The sequence below is a fragment of the Anopheles moucheti genome, chromosome X, assembly GCF_943734755.1.
Source record: "Anopheles moucheti chromosome X, idAnoMoucSN_F20_07, whole genome shotgun sequence".
NCBI lineage: Eukaryota > Metazoa > Arthropoda > Insecta > Diptera > Culicidae > Anopheles > Anopheles moucheti.
Genome location: NC_069142.1, coordinates 6,387,597 through 6,413,153, shown reverse-complemented (window position 1 = coordinate 6,413,153; position 25,557 = coordinate 6,387,597). Strand labels below are relative to the sequence as shown.

The window sequence follows — 25,557 nt, the reverse complement described above, 5'->3', positions numbered from 1 at the left end:
TTACGACCACAGGAAGAATATTCGCTAACCTACGGCTCTGTGTATCAATCAACCCAAAGCATTCCGGCAGCGGTAACGTGTGCGAAAACAACAGCTTTAATAGAAACGTTTTAAAGAGAAATTGTGCGCAAAAAGTATTCAGCTATCCACCAACAATCAATTTGTGAAGCACCACAATAAAGAAATGGTAGGTAAAGAAAGCTACAAACGATGATAAAATGCGACACACTCTCGAACGATTGTTGTTAATCTCCTCATCTTGGGGCTCCCCATTCGTTTCATTGGAGGGTGCTTTAATTTGATACCTAAAAAATCACTGCAGTGTGTCACTTTTGGCTCTATAATCGATAGAAATCATTAATGTTAATGAGGAGAATGCATGAATAATATCGAATTCCGTACCGTTCGGTAATTGACCTTCGTATGTGAAGAAGTAGGGCAATATTTAGTGTTTCAGCTTGTCCCACATAGAACGTTCAGCTAGGGTTTATAGATTCCCGCGCGAACATTCTATCGCAGTGTAACAAACGTTTGCTCACAAAAAACATTAGGCAGTCCATTTTGCTGCCTATTTTGAATCCCTTCTCTCGACAGTGTTATTCAAACGTTCCAATCTTATAACAATAAGTCGTATAAAGCTTTCTGTAATTCTATAATTGTTCTCTTAGTTCTCTATAAAACAATGCGAGTGCAACAGCTGCAACACCTCAATTAAAGCCATCTCCTAAAATTTCATATAGATATTTAATAGCACCACACTTGTCTACGGGTTGTTTAAGGTGTTCAGAGTTGAAAAGCACTGGATTAAATCGTTAAGCAGGTCATTCTGGGTTGCGAAAGACGAAAACGGCACGTAAGCAAGGGGCGCGAGTCTCGGGTGTCTTATCAGACAGTTGTCCAAATTAAAAACACTACGTAGCGATGGAAACAAAATCAATACGCTTTAACAGCCCGCCGAGAAACGATCGGAATCAGCGGTGTGTTGCGACGCGCCAGCAAAAAGTATCGGGAGTTCGAGAGAGAGAGGTGTGTTTGTGAATAATCCGCCTATAGTCACAGTAGTTGGTGGTTCCGTTTTTGATAAATATTATACTCACCTTTGTTTTCTTCTAAAAAACATCGTAACTCATGAATTTGTATTATTTGCATTCATAGGTGATAGAAAAAATAATGTCTGTGGATTTCTTTTTTAGAACCCACACGTGGTTACACGCAACAGCGTCAAGCAATCGAAGATACGGACACGTGCACAACAGGCAGCCAACGAGGCGGAAAAGGAAGTACGGCGAGCAAAGTTTTTCGGTGGTTACCGGACGGCCGGCAAGGTTAGCATAGCGGAAGCGAAGAAGCAGGGTAAACTCAGGATGTCCGCGAACGGTACCGATCAACCGACCAGTTCTGACTTTACTGATGTCCAGCTGAAAGACATCTTCCACAACGCGCAGAGCGTGGCGGGCGTTGAGCGCGGTGCGACCGGTATCTTGTACGACGATCGATTTGCACTGCATCGCTGTCTGTGGGACAGCAACTACCCGGAATGTCCCGAGCGGTATCTGCGCGTAATGGAACGTTTTGCGTTGGGACAGCTGGTGGAACGGTGTCAGTTTATAGCGCCGCGGCCAGCCACAAGAGTAGAGATATTGACGAAGCATACGGAGGAACAGATAGAGATTCTGGCGAAAACACACGGTTCGCAGGATGAGACAGCGCTGGAGCGGTTAAGCTCCCAGTACGACGCAATTTTCATACATCCGGTAAGTGTTTAAGGTAAAACACCTCTCAGTGAAGATGAGAATTAAAAATTATGTTACTCGTTAATACCTTTCGATCCTTAGTCGTCCTATGAGACGAGTGTGCTTGCGGTCGGCAGCACAATACAGCTCGTCGAAAACGTGTGGAATGGTACAGTGCAGAACGGGATGGCCATCCTGCGGCCACCGGGCCATCACGCCATGACGGCAGAATACAATGGCTACTGTTTCTTCAATAATGTCGCCATTGCGGCCCAGCACGCACTAGATCATCTCGGTGCTCGTAAGGTACTGATCGTTGACTGGGACGTTCACCATGGTCAAGGAACGCAAAGGATGTTCTACTCCGATCCCAGGTTAGTGTTGTTGGTTCAATCGGGCGTTCTTGAATTGATTTGCTAACTGTCTGCATAATTATTTTTAGAGTACTCTACTTCTCCATCCATCGCTACGAGCATGGTACGTTTTGGCCGAACCTCCGCGAATCCGACTTCGACTACGTCGGTGAGGGTAAGGGTGAGGGGTACAACTTTAACGTACCGCTCAACAAGACCGGCATGACGAATGGAGATTATCTTGCCATCTGGCAGCAAATTCTACTACCGGTAACAACGGAGGTAAGTATCGTAACGAGAAGCAGGTTCCCCCAAAGAAGGATGCGACACTTTCTGGAAAGAAAGCTTGTGATGACGGTGAAGAACCATTTGCTTTGTGTCTAATCTACATTACAGCATAATACAGTGCATAAATTAAACGTTATCACTTAAAGTGTCTCCTCCGGAGCCACAATCAACTTTTTATGGTAGACCGTTCTCGATGGTACTATCGATTTGTTTTTTGTTTTGTTGTATTTCGAGCATAAACTTCTTTCTCTTTTCCACGTCATTTCTTCCAGTTCCAACCGGAGTTGATAATCGTATCAGCTGGGTACGACGCTGCATACGGATGTCCAGAGGTGTGTGTTTGACATAGTTAACTAATCGGTGTTGTTTTCTTCCATTTCTTTTCTTTCTATTCCACCTCCCGTATCTGTCCTGTGTGCTTTTCTTTTCCTCCTGCTGTTAAACCTGTCACCTTTTATTACGTACGCAAGTTCAATCCTGAGCTGATTATCGTGTCGGCTGGCTATGATTCTGCGCTGGGCGACGAAAAGGTAGCGCTATAGCGGGTCGTCTAATACAAACAGTTTTGTTCCATTGTCGTGTCTTTCTTCATACGATAACAAAGCCCGGTACACACCATCACGGCTGGCACGATAATGATTGTTGCAGTTGGCTAACACATAACTGCACGCTCTTTTACTAATACTAGCAAAAGGTTATTTTATTGGCGAAATAATTAAAATCTCTCTCTCGCCGAAAGTCCATTTATTAAGGAGAGAGTTATGGTTGCATTATCGAAAAAATCGATTATTATCAACAAAATCTTAGGAATGTGGTAAAAAGTACAAATCATTAATCGGAGAAATATTTCTTTAAATAACAGTGTTCATCAACTATTCATTACATCATTTGACAAGAGCTAATAGAAATAATGACACATTTGCAGTTACACTCGCTTTTTTTTAACTCGGCACATTATTCATCTTCTGATACATTAAAATTTCCAAAATTCATCTTTCAAAGTACTAATCCTTCTAATCCTTCTAATGTTCGTTAAATGTCAAGCCAAACCTCATACCAGTGACGATTTTGACACTAATCTCAACTCCTTTCCACCAGGGTTGTATGGAAATAACGCCAGCATTCTACTCGCACCTGCTTAGTCCGTTGCTCTCGCTGGCACAAGGACGTGTGGCAGTCGTGATGGAGGGTGGCTATTGTCTCGAATCCCTGGCCGAAGGATGTGCACTCACGCTCAAGACACTGCTTGGCGACCCATGTCCTACGCTGGTGGAGAAGCTACAACCACCATCGGAAAGCATGCAAACGTCCATCCTGAACTGTATCTACAGCCACCGAAAGTACTGGAAGTGTCTTCAGTTTTATGAACTTTACGAGTAAGTAAATGTGGCGTTCTACATGTGATGTTTGGGTGTAAGATTCAATGTATGCACCTTTCCCATTGCAGCCTGGAGGACTACAACAATACCAATCCGCAGGATAATTTCCATAAAGTGATCAAATCCTACATTCCACCGGAACCACCAGCCCAGCCGGGACAGTACGAGACGCGCAACTGCTATCCGGTACAGTCGGACGAGGAGCGCACCCGCATCCGGGAGCATCTGCAACGGTTGCGCTTCAACACGGATCTGAGCGTACCGGCGAGCCGCGTTTGCTTTGTGTACGACGAGTTAATGCTGGAGCATCGAAACAGCCAGGAAAAGTGGCACCCAGAGCAACCGGAACGCATCGCTAAGATAATGCAGCGGCTGTCGATCGACTACCAGCTGGCAAAGCGCATGCAGCGGGTTGCCGGTCGGCCGGCCACGACCGAGGAACTGTGCCTGGTGCACGATCCGAAGCACATCCAGTTGATCGAGCAGCTGTGCGAATCGTCGGACACGATGAAACAAACAGCCAACCAGTACAACTCGATCTACTTCCATCCGAGTACGAACGCTAGCGCCCGTATGGCGACCGGATCCGTGCTGGAAGTTGTGTCTGAGGTGCTCAGTGGACGGGTACGGTCCGGCATGTGTATCGTGCGTCCGCCCGGGCACCATGCCGAACCGGACACACCGCACGGCTTTTGCATTTTCAACAATATTGCCGTTGCGGCCCGACAGGCCGTGGAGCATTACGGGTTGCGCCGGGTGTTGATCGTTGACTGGGATGTCCACCACGGTAACGGTACGCAGCACATCTTCGAGAATGATCCGCGCGTGCTGTACATATCCGTGCACCGGTACGACAATGGGTCGTTCTTCCCGAACAGCACCGACGCGAACTACACCGTCGTGGGAAGCGGACCGGGCGAAGGGTTCAACGTGAACATTCCCTGGAATCGAAAGGGTATGGGCGACCCGGAATACGTGGCAGCGTTCCACTCGATCATACTGCCGATAGCGTACGAGTTCGATCCGGAGCTGGTGCTCGTGTCGGCCGGTTTCGATGCGGCCATCGGTGACCCGCTCGGTGGATGCCGCGTTACACCGGAAGCGTACGGTCACTTTACCCACTGGCTGTCGTCGCTGGCAGGCGGACGAATAGTGGTGTGTCTCGAGGGCGGTTACAACGTCAACTCCATTTCGCACGCGGTGGCCATGTGTACGAAGGCGCTGCTGGGCGATCCGTTACCAATGCTCCTTCCCGGAAGCTCACGTACCACCACCGGTCCAAATGCGTCCTGCTTCGAAACGCTCCGAAGCGTACTAACGGTCCAGCAAAAGTATTGGCGATCGCTGTGCTTCAACAAGAAGCTACCGAGCTGTCAGCCACTGTCTAGCGGTACGGAGCACACCGTCGAATTGATTGACGCTCTCGACGCGATGAGTTTGAATGATGCGGAATCTTCCAAACAGTCTACTCAATCCTCCTCAACGCCTTCATCCTCATCCGCATCCGATGCGGCTGGGTCCGGTTCCGGCGAATCCTCCTCCGCAGTGCAAAAGCGTGGACCAACGTTAACCGATTTCTTGGAAGCTAATCTAGAGGTAATGCACAACACGGTGTGAGGTTTTTTCCATGCTTTAAAACTATTTACCCTCCCTCTTTGGTTAAGGCATTACAAAACGAAGAAATGTTTGCTGTTATACCGCGCAAAAACTGTCCACACCTGAAGCTGCTACGACCGGAAACTGCTCCGTCAGGTAAGAGAAGCTAGTTTAATTCCATAGTGTTTTCGTTTTCTGTACGAAAGTAAATTGATTCCTTGTCCTTTTTTCCTCCCCATTCAGCGATCGACACACAAACACCGTGCAGTGAGTGTGGTGCGGAGGTGGAAAATTGGATCTGTTTGCTGTGCTACGGCGTGTACTGTGGGCGGTACGTGCAGGAGCATATGCTGCAGCACGGTACTGAAACGGCGGACCATCCGCTGGCCCTCAGCTTTACCGATCTGTCCGTATGGTGCTACGGTTGCGATGCGTACATCGATCATCCAGCCCTGCATCATTACAAAAATTTGGTGCATCTGAACAAGTTCCAGGAACCGCTCGTGTGGTCGTACGGTAGCGATCTGGTGCTGGATGTGGTTAATGCCGGCGCAAGCAGCAGCAACCAAAACCGCAAGGCTGACTGATATTGGCCGGACATCTCGAAGATTATCTTTCGAGTGCTCGTGCTGTTTTTGCTGAAACACATTCTCGTTGGATATTTCAAGTAGCAGGCGTAATGGGCGCGTGGATCGTGCCGTTCCCCACAGTGAACTAGAAGGATAGCAAGCCGGGAAGCAGTTCTTGTCATGTAAACTTATTAATTTATATGTTTTTGTTTTGCGCTAACTGTTTTTAGTAGAAAGTACATTTTCAAATTACCTAGCATTAAATCCGTTGAGTACCAAATGATCCAAAAATAAGTTTAATAATGCATCCTGAAAAGGAATAACTAGTTATCTATTACCACGGTCATCGGACAGGAAGAGTTTTCCTTTATTAATTGTGTATAGTTTTAACAATTTCTAATGATCAAAATATGTATAATCTTGGTAGTCTTTTCTTCCTCCACATTGTTAGATATTTTGCTATTCATCTATTCTATTCAAATTAGATCAGGGATTAACATCATTATAAGACGATATTATAAGCGTTACAGAGCTTTTCAGTGATGGCTTTTCGTTCTGGTTTTGCAAACGTTCATTATCACTCCCCAGTGCACAAAATGTCTTTTAATGAGTTACAAGTTGACGGTTATGCTACCGAACGCAAATCCCACGTATTTTTAATTGTATCCATGAGTCAATCAGCTTTGTAAAAACGAATTTCTTTGTGAAGATTTGTCAACATTGAAGATATGTATAAGTCAATTCATAGTACATTGTTTGGAAGAAAAAATCAAAATTATTTAGCTCCGTTGTCGGCACACCTTTCGCGAACAGCGTCGGATAGTAGAAACAATTCTACAGTCACGGATTGCATTTTTCTGAAACGTGAAATAGCGTGATTGAAAGGAAAAAATCCTGTTATAGTTACATTAATTTGTTATACTATTACTGGGATGTGAGCGATTAGCGTACCCAAAACGAACGATTTCAAGCATGCCACTGATAAAGCTATTAACAATATTAATATACAGCAAGTACCGATAAGTGTAGCGTGGGTAGAAGAGTAGAGGAAACAAATTGCAACGATGTGCTGTACAAATCAGAACGTATATTAATGGGGCAACCTTTCAAATAATTCAATCTTAATGTGTGCTTTTCAAAATACACAAAAAAAAACCCTCTCACCTTCTCCGTAGGTCATGCAAACCCGACTATTAACAGGTGGTAAACTGTCTAGTGTTCGCAAATAGGTTGGGCGACGGGTTGTGTGTTTTTTTTTCTGTACCATTTGTGCCTCTCCATCACAGACCAGCACCACTTCAGTTGCTCTACCCGTAATGACAGATTTCATGCGGTAATATCGGTTTCTTTTTTACAAGTATGATTATTTCGGTGCTCAGAGCGGGCCGGATAGGGTTATAAATGTTCAGGCTATGAAAAGATATTGAACCAGATTATTACCCTCGTTCTGTCACAGTTAATTTTAGTACAATGATCTGCTTTTACCAGTAAAATTCGAACCAATTTATATCAATAATGCGATATCTAACGGAAGGGAAGGTGTTTTAGCATTCTAGAGCAAAAGGTAGGAATGTGAGTAATAGTTATCCTCAGGCCATTCCATGTGTGCTGTTTTAAGCGGTGTACTAAAATTTAGATAATTGATGCGTTTGATTATGTACACGTTTGTTCGCATTTTTTCTCTGTTAAAATTGATGTTGAAACTATGAACTAGAGAAAAAGTGTGTTAGGTTTCAAGACGTTGCTTTGTTCGGTAGCGGATGCGGGCAACTAGAGAAGGAGGTTAAAGATATGTATGTTGGTTCTATACAATATTAACACACGAGACAACTAAAACAAGAGATTCAAATGTTATTAAGCTATATCATCCGAATTCGTCTTAAATTGTTTAGTCAGTTATTGCGTGCAGTGTCACAAATTTAAGAGTACTGGAAAAGCTAGACACAATGATGAGGACCGAAACAAAGGAACAATTTCCTCCGCGTGTTACACAACTTAGCTCTGAAACGTTGTCTTCTAGACAGTTCCATTCCTTGTCTTTGCACACGAAAGACTTCTTAGATTGGAGCTGTTCCTTGTCGTGGCATGATCACGTAGACATAAAGGGAACTCAACCGCGAGCAGACCAAAAGAAAAAAAGTAAGACATAATTTATAATTTACCGTCTGCTGACGATTGCTTTCTTTGCAAAGCATCCGCCACCCTCCATTTTAACAAAGAAAGTGTTAACATCATTCTAGATCACTTCTTCTCACAGCTCCCCAGCGTAGTTGTCCAACACTTTGTCCGCACAATTCCGTGGTGCATTTCTTGACGTATTTCCATCCCACCCGGATGTATATGGGGTGGGAATGGATGCAGTTTTATCGGTTTTTATCATGAAAGAACGTGTATTGAGATGCATAAGAGAGCCTCCACATTGCCAGCAACCCAGTTAAGGCTCGTCCTCGTGTGATATCTAACCTCAGGCGCACTGCTACCGGACCTGCTCTTTGTTTATTTGAGGTTTCTTTTTTTTTTTTGAGGGGATGGTTTGGAAGTCTGTGGGGCTGAGAGAACTGGGTGGTGGCAACCGCTCCCTATCACGCACACTCACAACCTGGGTAAGCAGGGCTCAGCTTTACCTACCATGGACATTCACACAGAGAGAGATGGACAGGGATGCCGCCCGCACTCAACTATGCGGGAACTGGCACGTACACACCGGTGTTGTTGTGCTCGTCCCTGGACTTGGGGCTGCGTGTGCATGTGCGCTTGTGTACTGCTTAGTGTGCTGCTACTATAAAGCTGCTCATGCTTGGGTTGGGTCATTGAACACATAGAACCACCGTATACTGACAGAAGCGCCAGTTCAGGCGAACCTTAGCCACACTGCGCATCCGTGTTTTCCCAATGTTTTTTCCCTCCCCTCGCTTCACGGATAAAGCCCCCTCCAGCAAGCTCACCGTGGGCCAAGCAGGCTTCGGTGCATATTTTAGCGAAGCTCTACCATCGACAAGGCGGCGAACGGTGCGTACGGGTAGACATAAACAATACCAGCCGCCATTTGCCGTTGGCGTAAATTATTGGTTGTGCAGGTGTTGGTGGTGCTTGGACGAACTTTTGGGGAACCAGTTTTGGAGCTGGTTCCATGAAAGCTCTTGTTTCATAAAGTAGGACTCTTTGCATTTCGTAACATGTTTGCAGGACGCCATGCTTTATTAGGTCCCTACCGAATCCTCCATTCGTAATATTTACTCCATTAAAGAAGTACTCCCTTCCTAACCATACAAATGGAGAACACAGTGGAAAGTACCATTTCCATTCTTTCCCGTGGTACTATGTGCTGACGCGCACGCCCCACACAGTACCATCCCACCCAAAAACCTCTAACTCCTTATAGAAAATGCTCCCCAGCTCAATGATTATGATGACAGTCGGATAGTCGGAGGTGGCTGATTTAACACCGACCTTAAATGGTTATTCCTTTTAGGGCTAATGGTCAAAGGCAATGGGATAATAATGAATATTGCATCACGGTCTCAGACGCCAATGGTCTGCTTTTGTACAGAGTTCTTAATTCTGCCGAAGTTCCTGAGGTGTTTTCTAGTAGCTCTATATTCTAGGTATGATTGCAGATATTCTTGAGAACTGACAATCAACTCTGCTCACATCACCCCCATCTGCAGCATAATATGCATCTAAGTTGTGACCACAGATGTGCAGAGTTCGCTGGAATCACGTTCACGTTCATTTCCGGGCTTTTGAGATCATTTGGGCAATACATTTAGCACAAACTGTAGCAATAGTAAATTCACCCCCACCAAAGGATATCCCCTCCGGGAGCCAGAATTGGCGTGACTGTGCTGTCCTCCCATATACCTAGCCGGCAAACATTGGGAGTGTCAGCGAAACCTCAACGGTACAGGATATCGTGAAGCCCGAGTCCTGTTTCTCGTCGGTTTTGCGCTAGTGTTGGTGGTTTGTCTGACCGCGTTTTTTTTTTGTGCGCATTGAGCGTGTAGTAGTGAGCTTGATGTATTCCCGGTCAATGCAATTTTCCGCACGGGTGTCAAGGGATGTAGAGGTATTTCGACACGCCAAGCATTGGAGAAGTCTGCGAATGTTGCATCACTAGCGATGCTTTTTAAGATAAAACGGAACATATCGCACTTCATATGTTCCTTCGTATTTATAACAAGTTTTGCCTGATTTTAGTCAAAGATGCTACGGGAATTATAAAATATTCATGACAAAACAACTCACGCCGCCGTTGAAATGGTTATGCGAGAGAGGTCCTTTTAGCAGCAAGCATTGGAATTAGAAGTCGAGCGCGAGAGAGAGAGATTGAGGTGTAAAAAAACGTGTAAGAGAGAGAATATATCATATCTTAGTCCTAGCACATCTTCATACGTTAACAATAATCCACGGTATTCTGCAAATAAAATCACAGCAAATTCTTCAATAACTTCCGGGTTTTGAAAGCCTCGCTCTTCGCCGACCCAACATCATACTCGCAGCTTCCGGTTTCATGCTCGTGCTTAGACATGTGTAAAGCTAACAGAAACAACCAACCACACGCACACACAACCAAACGCGTAAAGTACGCAGGAATCTGGCAGCGAAACATTTTTTGCACCGTCGTGGTGTTGCCCATTGCCGCCAATACCGGTACGCTGTTCGTTTGCGTGTATTGTGGTACGGCTCCATTGCGCGACACGCGCATTCGCGAACGTGTGTGCGGGATCGACCGCGCTAGACAGGAATACGCGCTCGCAACATAGAATGCCGGCAGGAGCAGTACGTTCGCACACATTCAAACGGGGAGCAGCACCAGCAGCAGCAACGGAACAAGAGCGCGCGCACCCGTTGGCACATTGGCGACGACGCTTCCCGGAGTCAGAGTGGCACACGCTTGTTCGCCGTGGTACATTTATTTTACGCCGAACCGACGGTACAGAGCGTAGCGGATCCTAGCGGACACATCGCAGTGTGGTCGGTTTTATTTTGCTCAATATCCGGTTCCACACACAGCACCGCGCCGCGCGTAGTGTGTCGGGCATTAGTTTTTAGTGGGGGGTTTTGTTTTACACCGTGCGTTGTTTTGCTGGTTAGGTCGCGGGTCTCTCAACATTCCTTGCGAAGTCGAAGAATTTTGGATGTGAATTTACGTGCAACTCTACGTGTGTATGCGTTCGTGTTTTTGTTTTACCACACTACGGCCGTGCTTTTGAATGCGCTTGTGAGTCCGTGTGTGTGTGTACATTTGTGGTGAATTGTGTAGTGTGACGTGAAGTGTCGTGTCCTGCTGTCCCACGGTGCTATTGCTCCGTAACATTAGTCGCCGCTGAAAAAGGAGTCCCCCAGAACCCCGGCACACAGTCCCTGCGGTAAACGGAACAGCGGGTGGTGGTCGTCGGCCTAGTCTACATAGGTGTTTATGTGTGTGCGTGTGTGTGTGCTAGTCCTGTTTGTCTGCAATCAACCGGTTCGGTGGTGCGGGGGGATATCTTCCCGGGGTTTTCAACCGAAACTCCCTTGCATCAAGGCGCTCTGAAGGTACAGGAGCCCGCACTACCGGAGGATTGTCTGTTCCTCTTCATTTTGTTGTTGTTGTTGGAAGGTACAGGAACGTATCCACCGGCCAATCCTCCCTATCAACCCAGGTACGCGACACAACAACGCCACAGAGTACTCCCGAATTGCTCAGGAAAATATCGGTAAGTATCGTGGAGGGATGGGGGCGCCGCACATTCGGGTAAAGGATTCCAAATCTTCGAAACAGATACGCACACATACACGTTCGTGTCAAGATGAGTGTGTCCCCTCTTTCAGTACCTGGCAAAATGCTCCTTTTTGCCGGCGACGTGGGCAGGGTTTTTGTTTTACCGGTATCCATAGCACACAGCTAGCGCGTCGAATGAGAGCGAGCCTAACGACCGTGTGTGCGTGAGAGCACGGCCGGGAGTCTCCAGGTCTCGCGGGTCGTCCAACGGCACCGGACAAAATAGGCGAGGTTGTACCGACTAGACGGGCGCGCCCGTATCCCTATTGCGTGTCGCGCTAGGTACAGGGCGGACAGCGAGGTGGAGCAAGCAGGGAAGACACACAAAAAAGAGTCGATTCACACACAGCCTTCCCACTCACACATCACATCTTCGCCATTATACCCGAGCATCGTCCTTTGTCCCCATTCCCGTGTACTACTAGCTCTACTACTACCACTACTACCTCCTGCTTCTTGCGGGTGAAAAATTGTGCAAAACCGGAGCCGAAGCGTCTGCGCACACACACGCACCCACACCCACCACACGAGGGGGTGAGGGGCGCAAAGGGAGTGTATATGCGGAAGCAACGTAGTGCTACACCATTGCTGCTGCTTGTTGTGTCTCTATACGCGTATAGTAGCTAGTATGTATAGAAATGTGCGTGTAGAAATTAAAGAAAATATAGCCGCCCTGTTTGGTTCCTGCTACAGCCGGGGGAAACCCTGAATATCGTTTTACTATGGCACTATCCAGACTTGAGGAATCTTCTCCCCTACCTCCTGATCTCACTCCAGTCATCTTCTGCATAACCTCAGCCGAAAGTTGTCCCCATTTCTGCTATATTAGGTCTCTACCGCACGTAGGAGATAACCACCATGTTTTGTTTTTTGTTTTTGTTTTATTTGACAAGTATCCCAAGTATTTGACAAACAAAAAACACTATTCTGACAAGAGTAGTTGCCACCTTACAGCCTATGAGAAACGAATATGAAGTCATGTTTCTTAGTACAAATATTAGTAGCTGTGCTAATTTGTAGCAAGTTGTGCGCACCTACCATCCCTCTTTCGCTCTATCATTCTCAACTGTATTCTACATACAGTTCATGTTTCATGTTTGCTTTGGTGTGTTTTTGTTGTTAAAAACCGGCGTACAATTGAGTACCTTTGCAAGACTACGGCCTGAGAGAGGCAACGAGCACGATTCCCAAAATGGTGGTCCTAGTCCAGACAGGTTAGGTTCGCTAGTTTGCGGATTGTTGAAGAGATCTACTGGTCAGCCAACTTTATACAATATATTGTTTAGTGTTTAAGGATATATAGCCAAACGCTCAAACCTGCGGATTAATTAGGGAAAGAGTGGAGTAGTGTACATAGCGGACAAACTGGAGGTGTAGATTTTTTCTATTTCAGTTTCTTTGATGTCTGATTCCTCTTCGACCCAAGACAAGGGAGTTCTTTAGTTTTATTCGCTTTACAGATACAAATTTGAGAACTACTCTCCTATTAGAATGTCTTGGATATCTTCTGGTGGAGATTGTTTCGACGTTGTAGCTTACTTATTCAGCGATTTTACGGTGCGGCGTTGGGACAGATATTCGAGCAACTGAGTTATCGGTCGCAGAAACATAGTGGCCCCGAATTTTGTTATACGTATCATCAAGGCTATTCAGTTATTAGAGACGAGGATCTGTTCAAGGTAGTCAAATGATTGACAAATTGTTCAAGAGTAACCCAAATTCAAATTAAATGATAAAACATATTTGGATACCCTCGATTACTGGAGCAAGTACGGTTACCAGAGTATTTAATAGTACCTATATATCTTGAGACACGCAAGAGGGTGGCAGGAAAAGGTATTAGAGTGTGTCTGCCATTTGTTTTTCAACTTGGCACTTCGCAATACTCCCTATCCTCGAGTAATCTTCATCGCAACTAATATGACAAGTGAACTATGATCATCACTCCATCGTCGAATCATTCGCAACTTATAGTTAGAACTCCTCGGTTCTCCTCGGTTTTGTCCCATTACATTACCATTTCTTAAACCTTGAAAAGGGCCAAAATAGTTGTTCTGTGTTCGAAGAGAAGAACTCTCCCCACTCCTCCACCTCTTCCCCTCCCACGCTTCCCTTTGTCACGGATAAGAGAAGAACTGCCCCGGCACCTTTCCTCGCCCTAGTGTATGCAGGGAGTGCAGCACAGCACGCTAAACTATGCACCTAACGCAAATTGACATTTTGCAATTTATTTTTAGCATGGCACAAAAAAGGAAATGTAAAACCCATTTTCACCCATGGCTGGCAAGTGTGTGTGTCTTCTCATGGTGGGGAAGGGAGTAGACACAAAGTTTTTGCCGTGTTCGCCCTGCGTGTTCCCCGGCGAGAATTCGTGCGATTCCTGCGCGATTGAACTTATTTGGATGCTCATTCGCTGTCGCAGAATTACGCCGTTGGTTGGGATAGGCAGCTCCATCGATAGTTGGTGACCACTGCAGCTGCAACAATAATTGGCGCTATGTGTAAACTCCACGCCCCACAGTCCACTGTTGGGGCTTTTGAGGTGTTGTTGAATTATCGTCTATTGAAGGAATTAAACTTCAATACGGACAAATAGAATGGGAAGATGCCGTGTGCAAATGGGCAAGGCTTAGAACGTCTCGTCTAAAAGGTACCGGGAAGATCTTAGGGAAGTGGAGTACGCAGACCAATCAACACATCCTGGCAGGCGAATTGTGGCTTGAGAAATCAATCACTGTCTGCTGCTGGGTGACTTGGGCAGACAACAAAGACGCTCGTCTTCCGGTACTCAAACCCCAGATCCGGCCAAACAGAAACACTCAAACTGATGGACGACACGCCAAAGATTCTCAGATCTCTCATTTCGTCTAGCCGTCTGATGCGCCAATGTTTTTATCCCTTTCATCTTCTGCCCGATGCGCTCCACCAAGGTATTGGGGTTTGATTTGTTGTGGCTCCAATATTTCCTCCACACTCATCAAAATCCCTGCCTGTGAGAAACGAAACGAGAAGGAAAAGCGAAACAATGGCGACCACGCACACACATACCGTACCACTTTCCGCTGGTACAAATGTGAAGAAACATTGAACCAGCCGCACTTCTTCGAACTCTCCTTTGTTGTCGGTTGAAGAAAAAAAAAAAGGGGGCAAAGCCAACAACAGCAGCTGCGTTTTTTTTTTGGAGGTTCACCGTTCCTTCCTTCACTTCCTGCGCGCCGACCATGTGCGCGCACACTTTCCCTCGGCGCGACATACAAGTAGGGGTATATCCTACCTGTGCCGAAGTCCTTCATTTCGATGAAAGTGTGGCCTGCTGTTGCTGCGCCACGAACGCAATGAACATCGGTAATGAATGTTTCGGAAATTAAGTTGCGCCTGGACGTGTGACCGGGTGGTGTGGCCCATACCTCCGGGAGCGGAAGGACGAAGAAAGGGCCGGCTGAGTATGTGTGTGTGTGTGTACAAGAAAGGTGCTGTGCAGCGTTTTACGATCCAGAACCGATCTCGTTGTTGTAACCGCCACACATCTGTTCACGCGACAATCAGCCTGGTCCTTCTCTACGCACTCTGTCCCTCTCTGCCACATGCCGGGTCCACACCACCTATCCGGACCGGGTGTGTTTTTAGGACACAGGAAACAGGATACCGTGCCGGGGGGGAAGGTTTATTGGTAGTTTGCGAAAGGTGAGAGACAGCTGAGCGACCGAATGAGTGAAAAGGACGTTTTTTGTATGTGTTTTGCGTGTGCCTTTGTAAAGGACACATACCTTTTCCTCTGGTGTTTTCTACGTTTGATTCCTGATAAAGGCAGCAGTTAAACCCCCGATGGAAACGTCTTGCCCACGGTGGAAAAGGCAGGCAGGTAGAGTTGGGAAATTATAACAACAGGATCCCTTTCGGCCATTGTATCGCCGTTGTAAGTTGTAGGAAAGGTTTTGCATCTGCCCGGGGTGTAGTGTGGCCCGAATATTTGTCGTCTGGTGTTTTTTGATCGGAACCGGCATCTTAAGACGGGCCCAGCGAAAGGACCAACGGTAGATCGGATGGAATAAAGCATGGGCAACGAGGGTTTGCCCCTTAAATGTAACATTGTATTTGAGATGTACGCGTAAGAAACTGTGCGTAGCGTACAAGACGCCATGTTGAATTGGTCTAATTATAATGTTCAAACCTAAGGAAGGCGGTTGATGTATGGTTGTTGCTAACGTTCCTTAACTAGCATTGGTGCCCTTATTTATCTGTGTAACGAGTCGTGCCAGATCAGACCTTACCACACCAGCAAGGTGTGCCGGATTACTTGTGACATTGAAACCATGCTGAAAACTTCAGTTTCTTCGCTTGTGACAACACCAGAGTTTTGGGGTTCTAATCAATTCTGCTAAAGATGTCTTCAGTCCTTGTCCATGCTTTCATCAGTTCCTTGCCTTCGTGACTCAATATTCGATCATTTTTGCTTGTAAAATGTTAGTTGTTGCTGCAAGCAGCAAAACAGAGTTCTAGGTCTTATAACTTTGATTTGTACCCCAAAACCCTGATGCCATTAGCGAATTTCTGAGGTCATTTCTCACTTCTAGGTCTAATAAATTGGATTTGGATCCCTAAGACTTGATGTCATCAGAATTCCACCATTCCTCAGTTCTAGGTCTGTTGTTTATGGCATTTAATTTCATCCCCAAGGCTCGATGTCATCAAGAAGGTTCTGTGGACATCCCGATCCATCCACGCTCTAGTTACTTTGTTACTAACCCACTTGGAAATTACCATAAAAGAGTCGGATTTTGCGAGCCTGATTCGATATTACTATAAATGTGTGAAATTGAAGGAGTTCGTTCGTTCGTTGGCTATAAGAAACTGAAACAAAAGCAAAATGATTCGATCCCATTCGATCCACGCTTTTGCATCTTCACTGTGCTTCCCCCCCATCCCAAGAAAAGGAACCTTCGGGGCTCTTCAGATGTCTGCAGCTATGGGACACCCAGGAACCTTCATCAAATACCGCACCAGAGGTCTTTTTTTGAATGCAAAGGTTACAAGAAGAAAAACGTTATAACAGTCTACCTTACATCATTCCTTTCACAATAGCCACCCAGATTACAGTTCCGGAACGATAAAGACTTACACGCGCATGGAGGGTAGTACTTTTGAAATGCATTTTAATCCATAAGCTTCATCCATCTGCACTCTAGGGAGGTTCGTTGCTTGTTGCTCCGTGCTGTCTCATTCACACGATGTAGGGACCGCACCGGCGTAGTTCTTCGTTCTTGTTTTTTGTTGTAGCACTGTTTTATACACGCATCATGTTGGCAAACGCGTGTGTACGGCAGTTCGGCTAAAAACCTCGTACGGTTGAGCATGCTGTTGCCATTACTGGCAAATTCCCACATCTATCGGGCCAGATCTGGGGTTTCACGGGGAGTTCTCGCTCGATGCCAAAAAACCTAAAAGTGAGAGTGAGTTCGATACGCGAAAAGGTAACAAGAGAAGGTGTAGATAAAAAGGAAACAGTAAGAACGAAGCAAGAACGATTTTTGCTTCCTCTTTCGTAAAGACCCTCAAATGAAATTTTTAAGAAGCAACGTTGAAGATGTTGTGAATATGGCCTTCGCATAACAATAAAATGAAGGCAATGCTTTGCAAATATGAGTGCAAAAATGTCTAAATCATTAAATGCTACCCACGTTACTTCATCTTAAGCCTTATCTTGTGAATCGAATTATGTTTGAGATATGTGAGATTAAACAATGGAGAAGCAAAAAAAAACGGTATTTCTGTCTAAAGAAAATTTCTCAGTTTCTCATTTCTGGTGCCTCGTTGTTGAGCAGTTTAGAGGACTCCTGCACCAGGCCAAAACCCCCTGAACGAGTTGCTAGTGATATAGTTCAGAGTTCTCAGGTGTTTTTAATATATAGACAAGTTTCACATATTGTTTAGACTTAAAATCCCAACTTAGACGACTCCACGGGATGATCCAGAATACATCTGTCATGTACTAGTCTGTTACTACTTAGTAGAAGATACTCCGCACACTAAATTACATGAAAGGTTAAGATACTCTGTCCTCCTACCTTGCTGAAGATCGTCTCTTCAATGTCGTCTATCATCATTTTTCCTTTATCCTAAACCCTCTTCCATCTTATCGCGCTTTTATTTGCCTTTTCTTGTAGTTTCATGGGAAACGTATGAAACGGAACGATTGAAGGGCAAAAAAAACTAACCGAACAAAGCAGAACCAAGAAAAGGAAACGCGAAAGAGACGAAACAATAGGGACAGACAGAAATGGATAAAAAACCACGTGCTTTTCAGACGAATGAAGAGCCCCTTTGGCGATTCAGCCCTAGCGAACGGCTGTTCCGCTACCATTACCACCAGTTCTGCCACAACCGGCAACCGAGGCACCGATGCGTTCTCAAGGCGAAATGGAGAGTTGCATTAGCATTTTGCAGGGTTTGTGCGGGTTTTGTGTGCTGCGTGGAACACTATTTTGAGATCGTGCTATAGACGACTATTGTGGTACAGGTAATATAAGGTATTGTTATATCCAGAAGTGATCTAGTGAGTGGGAATTCGTTACACTCAGTGATCATTGAAGTTCTTGGAGCTATTGGAGGAGTTCCAGGCATAGTAACTTCAAAATGTTTAATACCCCCAACTTAAACCTCAACCCTAATCCCAACAACGACAGATGATTCGGTAGGCAACGGCTACCGGGCAAGGACTGCATCTTTAGAAACCCTGCATCCTAGCAGAGATGATCCACATTGCATGTGCGTAACAGCGAGTTAAACATCTAATTATCAACGTCGTTTTCCTCCTTCTTCGCAACGTTCCCAGCGCACACCAGCTGCTTCGCGGTCGAATGAAAGAGGAGGGTTACCGCACACGCTCACATGCAACACCGCATACAGAAACAAGCGCGCTGCTGGGATGCGGACGACGATGACGACGTATGGTCTGATTTGCGGAGACCCCGTCTGGATGTTGTGCGTTGAGGCTTCTGGGTCTCGTCCGCGCGCGCTTCTGCTACCGGCAGCGCATTCGTACACGGCTGCCGGTCCATCGTCATCCGCCGGTGTCGCTCACTTGTACAATGGCTGTCAAGGCGTGCGGATCTCCGTTGCCTCCATAGTGTGTATATAGGCGTGCGTGGTGTTGAGTGTGACTTGAGGTTTTTTTCTTTTGGTTCGTTGTGCGTTATACACACATGCGTACTTTCTTAACGTGGCTTCTAACGCACCGAGGCGCTGCGCGTATTGCCGGGCATAGAGAAGGTGGCCCAGGCTCGTTGGAGCTAGTGACAGAGAACAGAACACAAGGTGTGGAGAAGGGGCGAGAAGTATCTGGTACCGGCCGGTAGTCAAAGTGATCGCGTGAAAGAAGCAAAACAAAGAAGCAACCGTAAGAACCGCGAGGTTCCCTTGTCGTGCGTGCCTCTCTACTCTTCATGGTTAGTTTCGTGGTTGATCTAATTTTGATTCCTTGTCCTTAAACGTAAGACGCTTTGCAACCTTGCATCATAGTGTACCTTTATGTGTTATAGCAAGTATGGTTGAAAGGTACGCCAAACTTGAGAACAACTCAACTCTGAGAATAACTCAACTCTGAACTGAGATTCTAGGATCGTTGTACGTGCACGTTCCCACGTTTTGAAGTCGTTCCAAGTGGTTTAGTGAAGATCGCTTCGAAGATTTCCAATGTCCTATCAATCTAAAATAATAACGAATTGGAACAAGTGGAAGATCACGACGATATCCTGATCCTGAGACTCCAAAAACCACCTATCAACCAATCCCACACCTACCCAATCAACGTAGCGACGAATATCTACCAAAGCGAACCGGCACTACATATGGAAAGCATGTGAATGGAGAAGAACAAAGATCATTAAACGTTCGCAACACATGAATCACCAGTTGCCCTTCCTCAAAAAACCAACCAAAAAAAAAAATGTTAAGAAGCTGGCGGTGTTCTCTGGTGTATGGTTCACTGAAGCCAAACATCAGGAACTTCTTCATCTTGTTTTGGAGTTCTAGCAATTCTGGAAGGTTGCTGCGAAACAGTTGACGTAGATCCCATGCGAAGAGGAATTAAATTTTGTTCGCTTTGTGATTGGAGAAACACACACTTTCCCTTCTCCGTCATTTTAAAATTCTCAGGCGAACAGCAGGCGACAGTAACTGCGATACAAGATAGCTCTGCTTGCAAATGTCGCAGTGAAGCAGTAGCTTCATGATTATGAGTTGTACGTAGATCTTTTGATCGTTTGAGAAGAGTCACTCACATGAATCTTGAGTGAGGAGTCATTCTTATCAGAAATCGAGGAACTCACGGATCATGCTCCTTGGCGACCTACAGCGGAATTGGGTCCTATTTTTGGCAACTGAGGATCCGGGGGTGTACACGGCAGACCGACTCATAGGTGGAGGTCATAAGTCTTCGACGATTCACGAATCTTTGCAATAGCGATTGATATTAATTAATTCAGTTCAAAGATTCGTTGAGAGTCATGTACCTGTATCAGATGCATCCAACACTAGTTATACGTTCTGAATGTCTTGAATTTAATTCATAATAGTTGAACAAGATCTCTTTCTATATCAACAACATCTTCACAACGCAATTCGCGCTTTTTGTTTGCAAAAATGTTCTAACAGGTTGCATTTTTCTTCTGCTTTTAGGTGTACATCAGGAAACAATAAATTAGGATAAACAAATCGGTCGGACTTAATTCGTAGAGCTACTCGTACGGGTACAAAGAGCAATAGCATTTCTAACATAGAAGCTGATATAGCTGAAACTCAGTTCGTTGAAGTCATCCCAGTATCACGCACCAACTCCAGATACCCTCCCCAATATATCACCCCCCTGCGGGATCGTAGTGTGCGAGAATGGATGATTTTTCGCTAGCCTTCGACGACAATCGCCAGTCACTCTCGGTGGCAACGGCAGCCACCACGCTGGCTCAGCTCACGTCGCAGTTCGATGATCTACATCTTGGCAATGGCGATGCGACGGCGGCCAGCCTGCTAAACGGACTAGTCGGTAGCGGGCTCAGCAGCATCAGTGGCCTACACAGTCACCATCATCACACGCTAGCCTCGTTAGCCGGCGCAGACAGTGGGCTGATCGAGCGGCATCACCATCTGAACGGTGGCATTGGCAATGGTTGCGGTAACGGTGGTACTGGCACCGGTGGACAATCGGCCAACGCCACCAACGTACTGGACACGTTCGTTGCGATGGTTAGCGGGCTGACCGGTGTGTGCGCGAATGGGCCCACCAATGGCGGTGGGAACGGCGGCATAACGCAGCAGGGCGGTGGCGGTGGTAATAACACCACCAACACCAACAGCACCCTGAACAGCACCAACAGCAAGCTTGAGGAGCGCCCGGTAAAGTATAAATCGCACACCGAGTGCGTCCCGGTACCGTCGTCCGAGCACGTGGCGGAAATCGTTGGCCGACAGGGTTGCAAGATCAAGGCGCTACGGGCCAAAACGAACACCTTCATCAAGACACCGATCCGGGGCGAGGAACCGATATTCGTCATCACCGGCACGAAGGAGGACGTGACGCGCGCCAAGCAGGAGATCCTCTCGGCGGCGGATCACTTCAGCACGTTACGTTCGTCGAAGAAGCAGGCGATCGCGCTGCTGGCGGAGAGTCGCAACATGCTCGGGTACAGCATGCCGGATGAGATCACGATCCAGATACGGGTGCCGCAGAAGGTGGTCGGGTTGGTCGTCGGTCCGAAAGGTGCGACGATCAAGAACATACAGCTCAAAACGAACACGTACATCATCACTCCGAAGCGCAACCAGGAGTCGGTGTTTGAGATAACCGGGCTGCCGACGAACGTGCACACGGCACGGCAGCTGATCGAGGAGCACATCGCAACGCGGGCCGGCACAACGTCGGCCACTGCCGGTGGCGGTGGCGGCGGTGGGAACGGTGGTGGCGGCAGCAGTGCTGGCAGTGGTAGCAGCAGCAGTAGCAGCAGTAGCAGCACCACCAGCTCGAGCGGTTCGTCCTCCTCGTCCGGGCACGGTATCGGGACGGGCGGCCTTAGCCGGTCCGGTTCCTCCAGCGTGGCCAGCAATGGGAACGGTCCGAACCTGGGGTGTCTGTCCGGTAGCGTAACCGGCAGTGCGGGCTCCCTCATCGGCGGTTTTCTCGGCGGTGGCGGTGGTGGAGGGGGCGGTAACGGTCTGCTCAACGGGAACCAGTACCATCACCCCCATCACCATCTGCAGGAGCAGCATCCGCACCATCAGCAGCAGCATCATCATCATCATCATCATCATCACCACCAGGGGACACTACTGAACAGTGGTCTGTCGAGTGCCTTGAACGACGGTGGCAGTAACGGTGGGGGCGGTGGCCTGCTCGGTGGCATTGGTGAGCATGACTTCGAGGGCAACCAGTTCATCATCGAGAATCTGCTCGAGTACTTCAACAATATGTCCGGCACGAACGCTTACAACTCGCCGACGTCGATGGGCGGTGGTGGACCGGGTCTCCCAACCGGTACGGGCACGGAACACATTCCGGACTTTCGCAGCATCTGGGAGAATCTGAGCGAAAGCCAAACGTCCGTCACGACCACCGACACAGACAATTCGTCGCTCGTCTGGACGCTGCCGTCCTCACCACGGAACTCCGTGTCGTACAGCCCGGACGACTTTATCTTTCAACGATAATTCGTTCGATGCTGTGTGGACTCGTGGCATTACTTATTATTATTATTTTCGCACAAACCGAAATGAGACGAATGTGGGCGCTTAGCTGGTGCGGCACATCAACGGCAGGAAACTGTACAAGCAATACCGCGCGAGACATTGCTAACTCGGTGTACGCAAAATTAATGAACAGAAAACGAATTAAGCGAAGGAACGGGAAATGATAGGAGGGTGAAGCGTGGATTCTAGCGATCGGTTCGAACCGATCGGCAAACACAAAAAAAGGCTACACGAAAAGGTCACCGCGCAAAGTGTACATATAGAGATTTACATTCACACTAATTTATAAGCTTGTTTTGCATGTGTACCCCAGTTGTTAATCGATTAGATCCTGTGAGGTTATTAGATTTTGCTTTACATCCCGTTTCGAGTTGTTCTATTTTTATTGCGATTTAAATATTTTTTTTTCTATTTTTTTATTATTAATTATTATCATTGTGACATTATTGTTCCGATCAAATTGTGTATTGTGAAAATTTTATACTACGAAAGAGAATTACGCTTTTCTAGAGAAGAACTAGTTTTGTGAATCATTGTTAGGTTGCTAAATTAGCTCTGTTTTTCTTTTGCGTATGCTAAACGATCTATAGCCGCCCACCAAAAAAAAAAAGGGAAAAACTTATGGTACCAGTGTACATCGGCTAGATTGTATGATAGCTACTGTTAGCAGAGGAGAACAGTTTATAGCACAGCACAGATTGTTTTATATGTGTTACATAAATACGTTTTGATTCTTTTAATATAGTACGCAGCATCCCAGTCAAAAGAAATGTTATCGATTGTGAATATTAAAGGCACTTGAACACTCAAAGCACACACGCAAGAAAGGGAAGAGACAGGGAGATGAGGAAGAGCACGTGCCTGGGTAGGACGGTGGGATGGCTCTAAACGATGTCGCATATTTCCAAACTACTGCTAGTGACAGAGGTACGTACCGGGAAGAGTATCAGCATATTCGCATTGTTGTAGAAAACTCATCATGTTGAAGAGTCGTACATTCTTTTTTGTATCGGCAAAAAAAAACCCGACGAGGTTAAATGCCTGCCATTTATGGTTTACTTTGGCGCCATCCTCACTTTCCCTTCCAAGCCATACTGAAGTTCCCATTCGCTCGTTCGCGAGTTTCCTTCCGGTATTGTATGCGTTTAGTGCGCACGGTGTTTAAGATGCGTAACACAAAAGCGAATATTATTTGTCGTAGTCAGTTAAGCATAGATGAAGAAGAGTAAGCAAAACGTGCAAAAGTGTGTGTGTGGGTGGGTGGGATGGTAAAACGTATGAAAATGATAATTTTTACACGATGGAAATGGCCCCAATGATTGACTTCCGTTCGTAAGGAAATCGTAACACATCGCACCACGTACGTAACGAGGGATGTGGATAGGCGAGCGAAACAATTAGCGGAAGGATATATCGCGTTATTTTCGTGTATCAGCATGTGTGAATACATGAATAATACAATAATTCATCAACATCACACACATCCCCTCGAAACTGATTTAGCAAGGAAAGCGATTTCTTATAAGTAATGAACACTCTAAATGCAGTGATGCCAGAGAAGCGCAAGCGGTGTATAGAAGAAATATTTAAAATTAATATATATATATATATACATATAAATGCCTAATACGGATATAATATGAAGGCAACCGAACGAAACAGGGGACATCAACAGTTGATTAGTGGAGAGAGAAAAAGAAAGAGCGCTAGTGGAAGGAAAAGAAAGTGAAACATAAACATGAGTTAAGAATAGATGAAGTTTGATGTTTGTTAGATTATCTTTCTGTTCTATTATGTCCTAGCATCGACAACCGTGTTGCGGCGTGAGAGTAAATGTTATAGCTTATTATCAGTTTATTTTTCCTTTTTTGTTTGTACTTTTGTATTCGATACTAGTGCGTACTCAAAAGCGTTTCGATTGGAATTATCGCGTGTAAAACGGAACAGTTAGATAATGCAGAACACGGCACCACGAGAATAGAATCTATAATAGAAATAGAAGCGCAACCGGCCACCATCTTTACTGCAGGATATGAGATCGTTTAAAATTTGGGCGCGTGCTCTTCCTTTTTTTTGTGGTTGTTGTTGTTTTTTTTCTTAAACACACGGACGAAAGTCAACGATAAAGGAAGGAGAGATTTCTCCCAAGGGGGGGCGGTTAAAAGCGGATTGGTTCATATTATTATTTTTTTTGCTAATCGTGGGTGCAACAATGTAATGGTTAATTTATTTTCTGCATAGTTTATTTTTATGATTCGGAGAGTATTTATACATCGGTATCGGATGGTGTAACGCAGATACAATTGTGCCGTGGGGTGCGTTTCGTGATGAAGTGCTTCAATAGCCGAGATAGATAGATAGTTACATAGTTAGTGAGTGAGACACAACAACCGCGGTACAGAGGATGAAGAAATATGGGATTACAACAATCCCCAAATGCAAAAGAAGACAACACAATAGAGGATGAGATATTAGTTCAGAGGATAATATAAAGTTTGCGGAAAATAACGCATGAAGAAATGAAACCATTTGCCAAGGCGCTTAAACTAATCAAACATTGGAAGGGAGTGATGGAAACGAGATAACAATGGGAAAACAGAGTGAAAATATTATTATTATCAAATATATGTATGTTAATCTACATCAATTGCATTGAAAGGTGCTCAATTTTGGACGGCCGGAATGCAGTTGCAACTGTCGAATCGGACGAGCTGTGGGCCCCCAAGATATCGATACAGTTTTCTTCGTCTAATTTGTGGCCCCATACATATATATGTCTGCCATTGTAATCCGGCTGTACATGGCGTTATGTTGACCACAGAGTTGTCGCACGGAAGGTTTGTGGATGAGGCCTGTGGGTTCCCACGTTAAGATTAGATACGATGCGAAGTCCTGGCCCCAACAGTTCTACACGGCACCAAGCAACGTCTCAGTGAGATCTTGGGTTGCAATATCAATATTTCTCTTTAGATTCACGTTAACACGGGCAAATGAATTAATACACTGTGACCGTTAAGTTGCCGAACACCTTTCCGTCGTCTAAAAGGAGATCCTTAAAAGAGAAGAAGGAACGTTCCTTGGTACCAAAACTCTTAACAGAACGAATAATTATTTCGCCTAGCTTAAGAATGGTATGTG

At 46.0% G+C, this 25,557-nt stretch overlaps 2 protein-coding genes across 2 annotated transcripts; both read left to right on the top strand.

Annotated features, from left to right (window-relative positions):
- The first annotated feature begins 69 nt into the window (after positions 1 to 69).
- On the top strand, positions 70 to 6,456 carry LOC128307376 (histone deacetylase 6). The gene is made up of 9 exons (XM_053045179.1): positions 70 to 187; positions 1,194 to 1,754; positions 1,836 to 2,107; positions 2,176 to 2,368; positions 2,647 to 2,706; positions 3,473 to 3,750; positions 3,822 to 5,349; positions 5,418 to 5,505; positions 5,593 to 6,456. Exons 1-9 carry the CDS (start codon positions 185 to 187, stop codon positions 5,934 to 5,936), a joined length of 3,327 nt encoding a protein of 1,108 aa, XP_052901139.1. The 5' UTR covers positions 70 to 184; the 3' UTR covers positions 5,937 to 6,456.
- A 4,331-nt stretch (positions 6,457 to 10,787) lies between these two features.
- Positions 10,788 to 25,060, top strand: LOC128306404 (lateral signaling target protein 2 homolog). The gene is made up of 2 exons (XM_053043915.1): positions 10,788 to 11,617; positions 20,359 to 25,060. Exon 2 carries the CDS (start codon positions 20,569 to 20,571, stop codon positions 22,378 to 22,380), a length of 1,812 nt encoding a protein of 603 aa, XP_052899875.1. The 5' UTR covers positions 10,788 to 11,617; positions 20,359 to 20,568; the 3' UTR covers positions 22,381 to 25,060.
- The last annotated feature ends 497 nt before the right edge of the window (positions 25,061 to 25,557 follow it).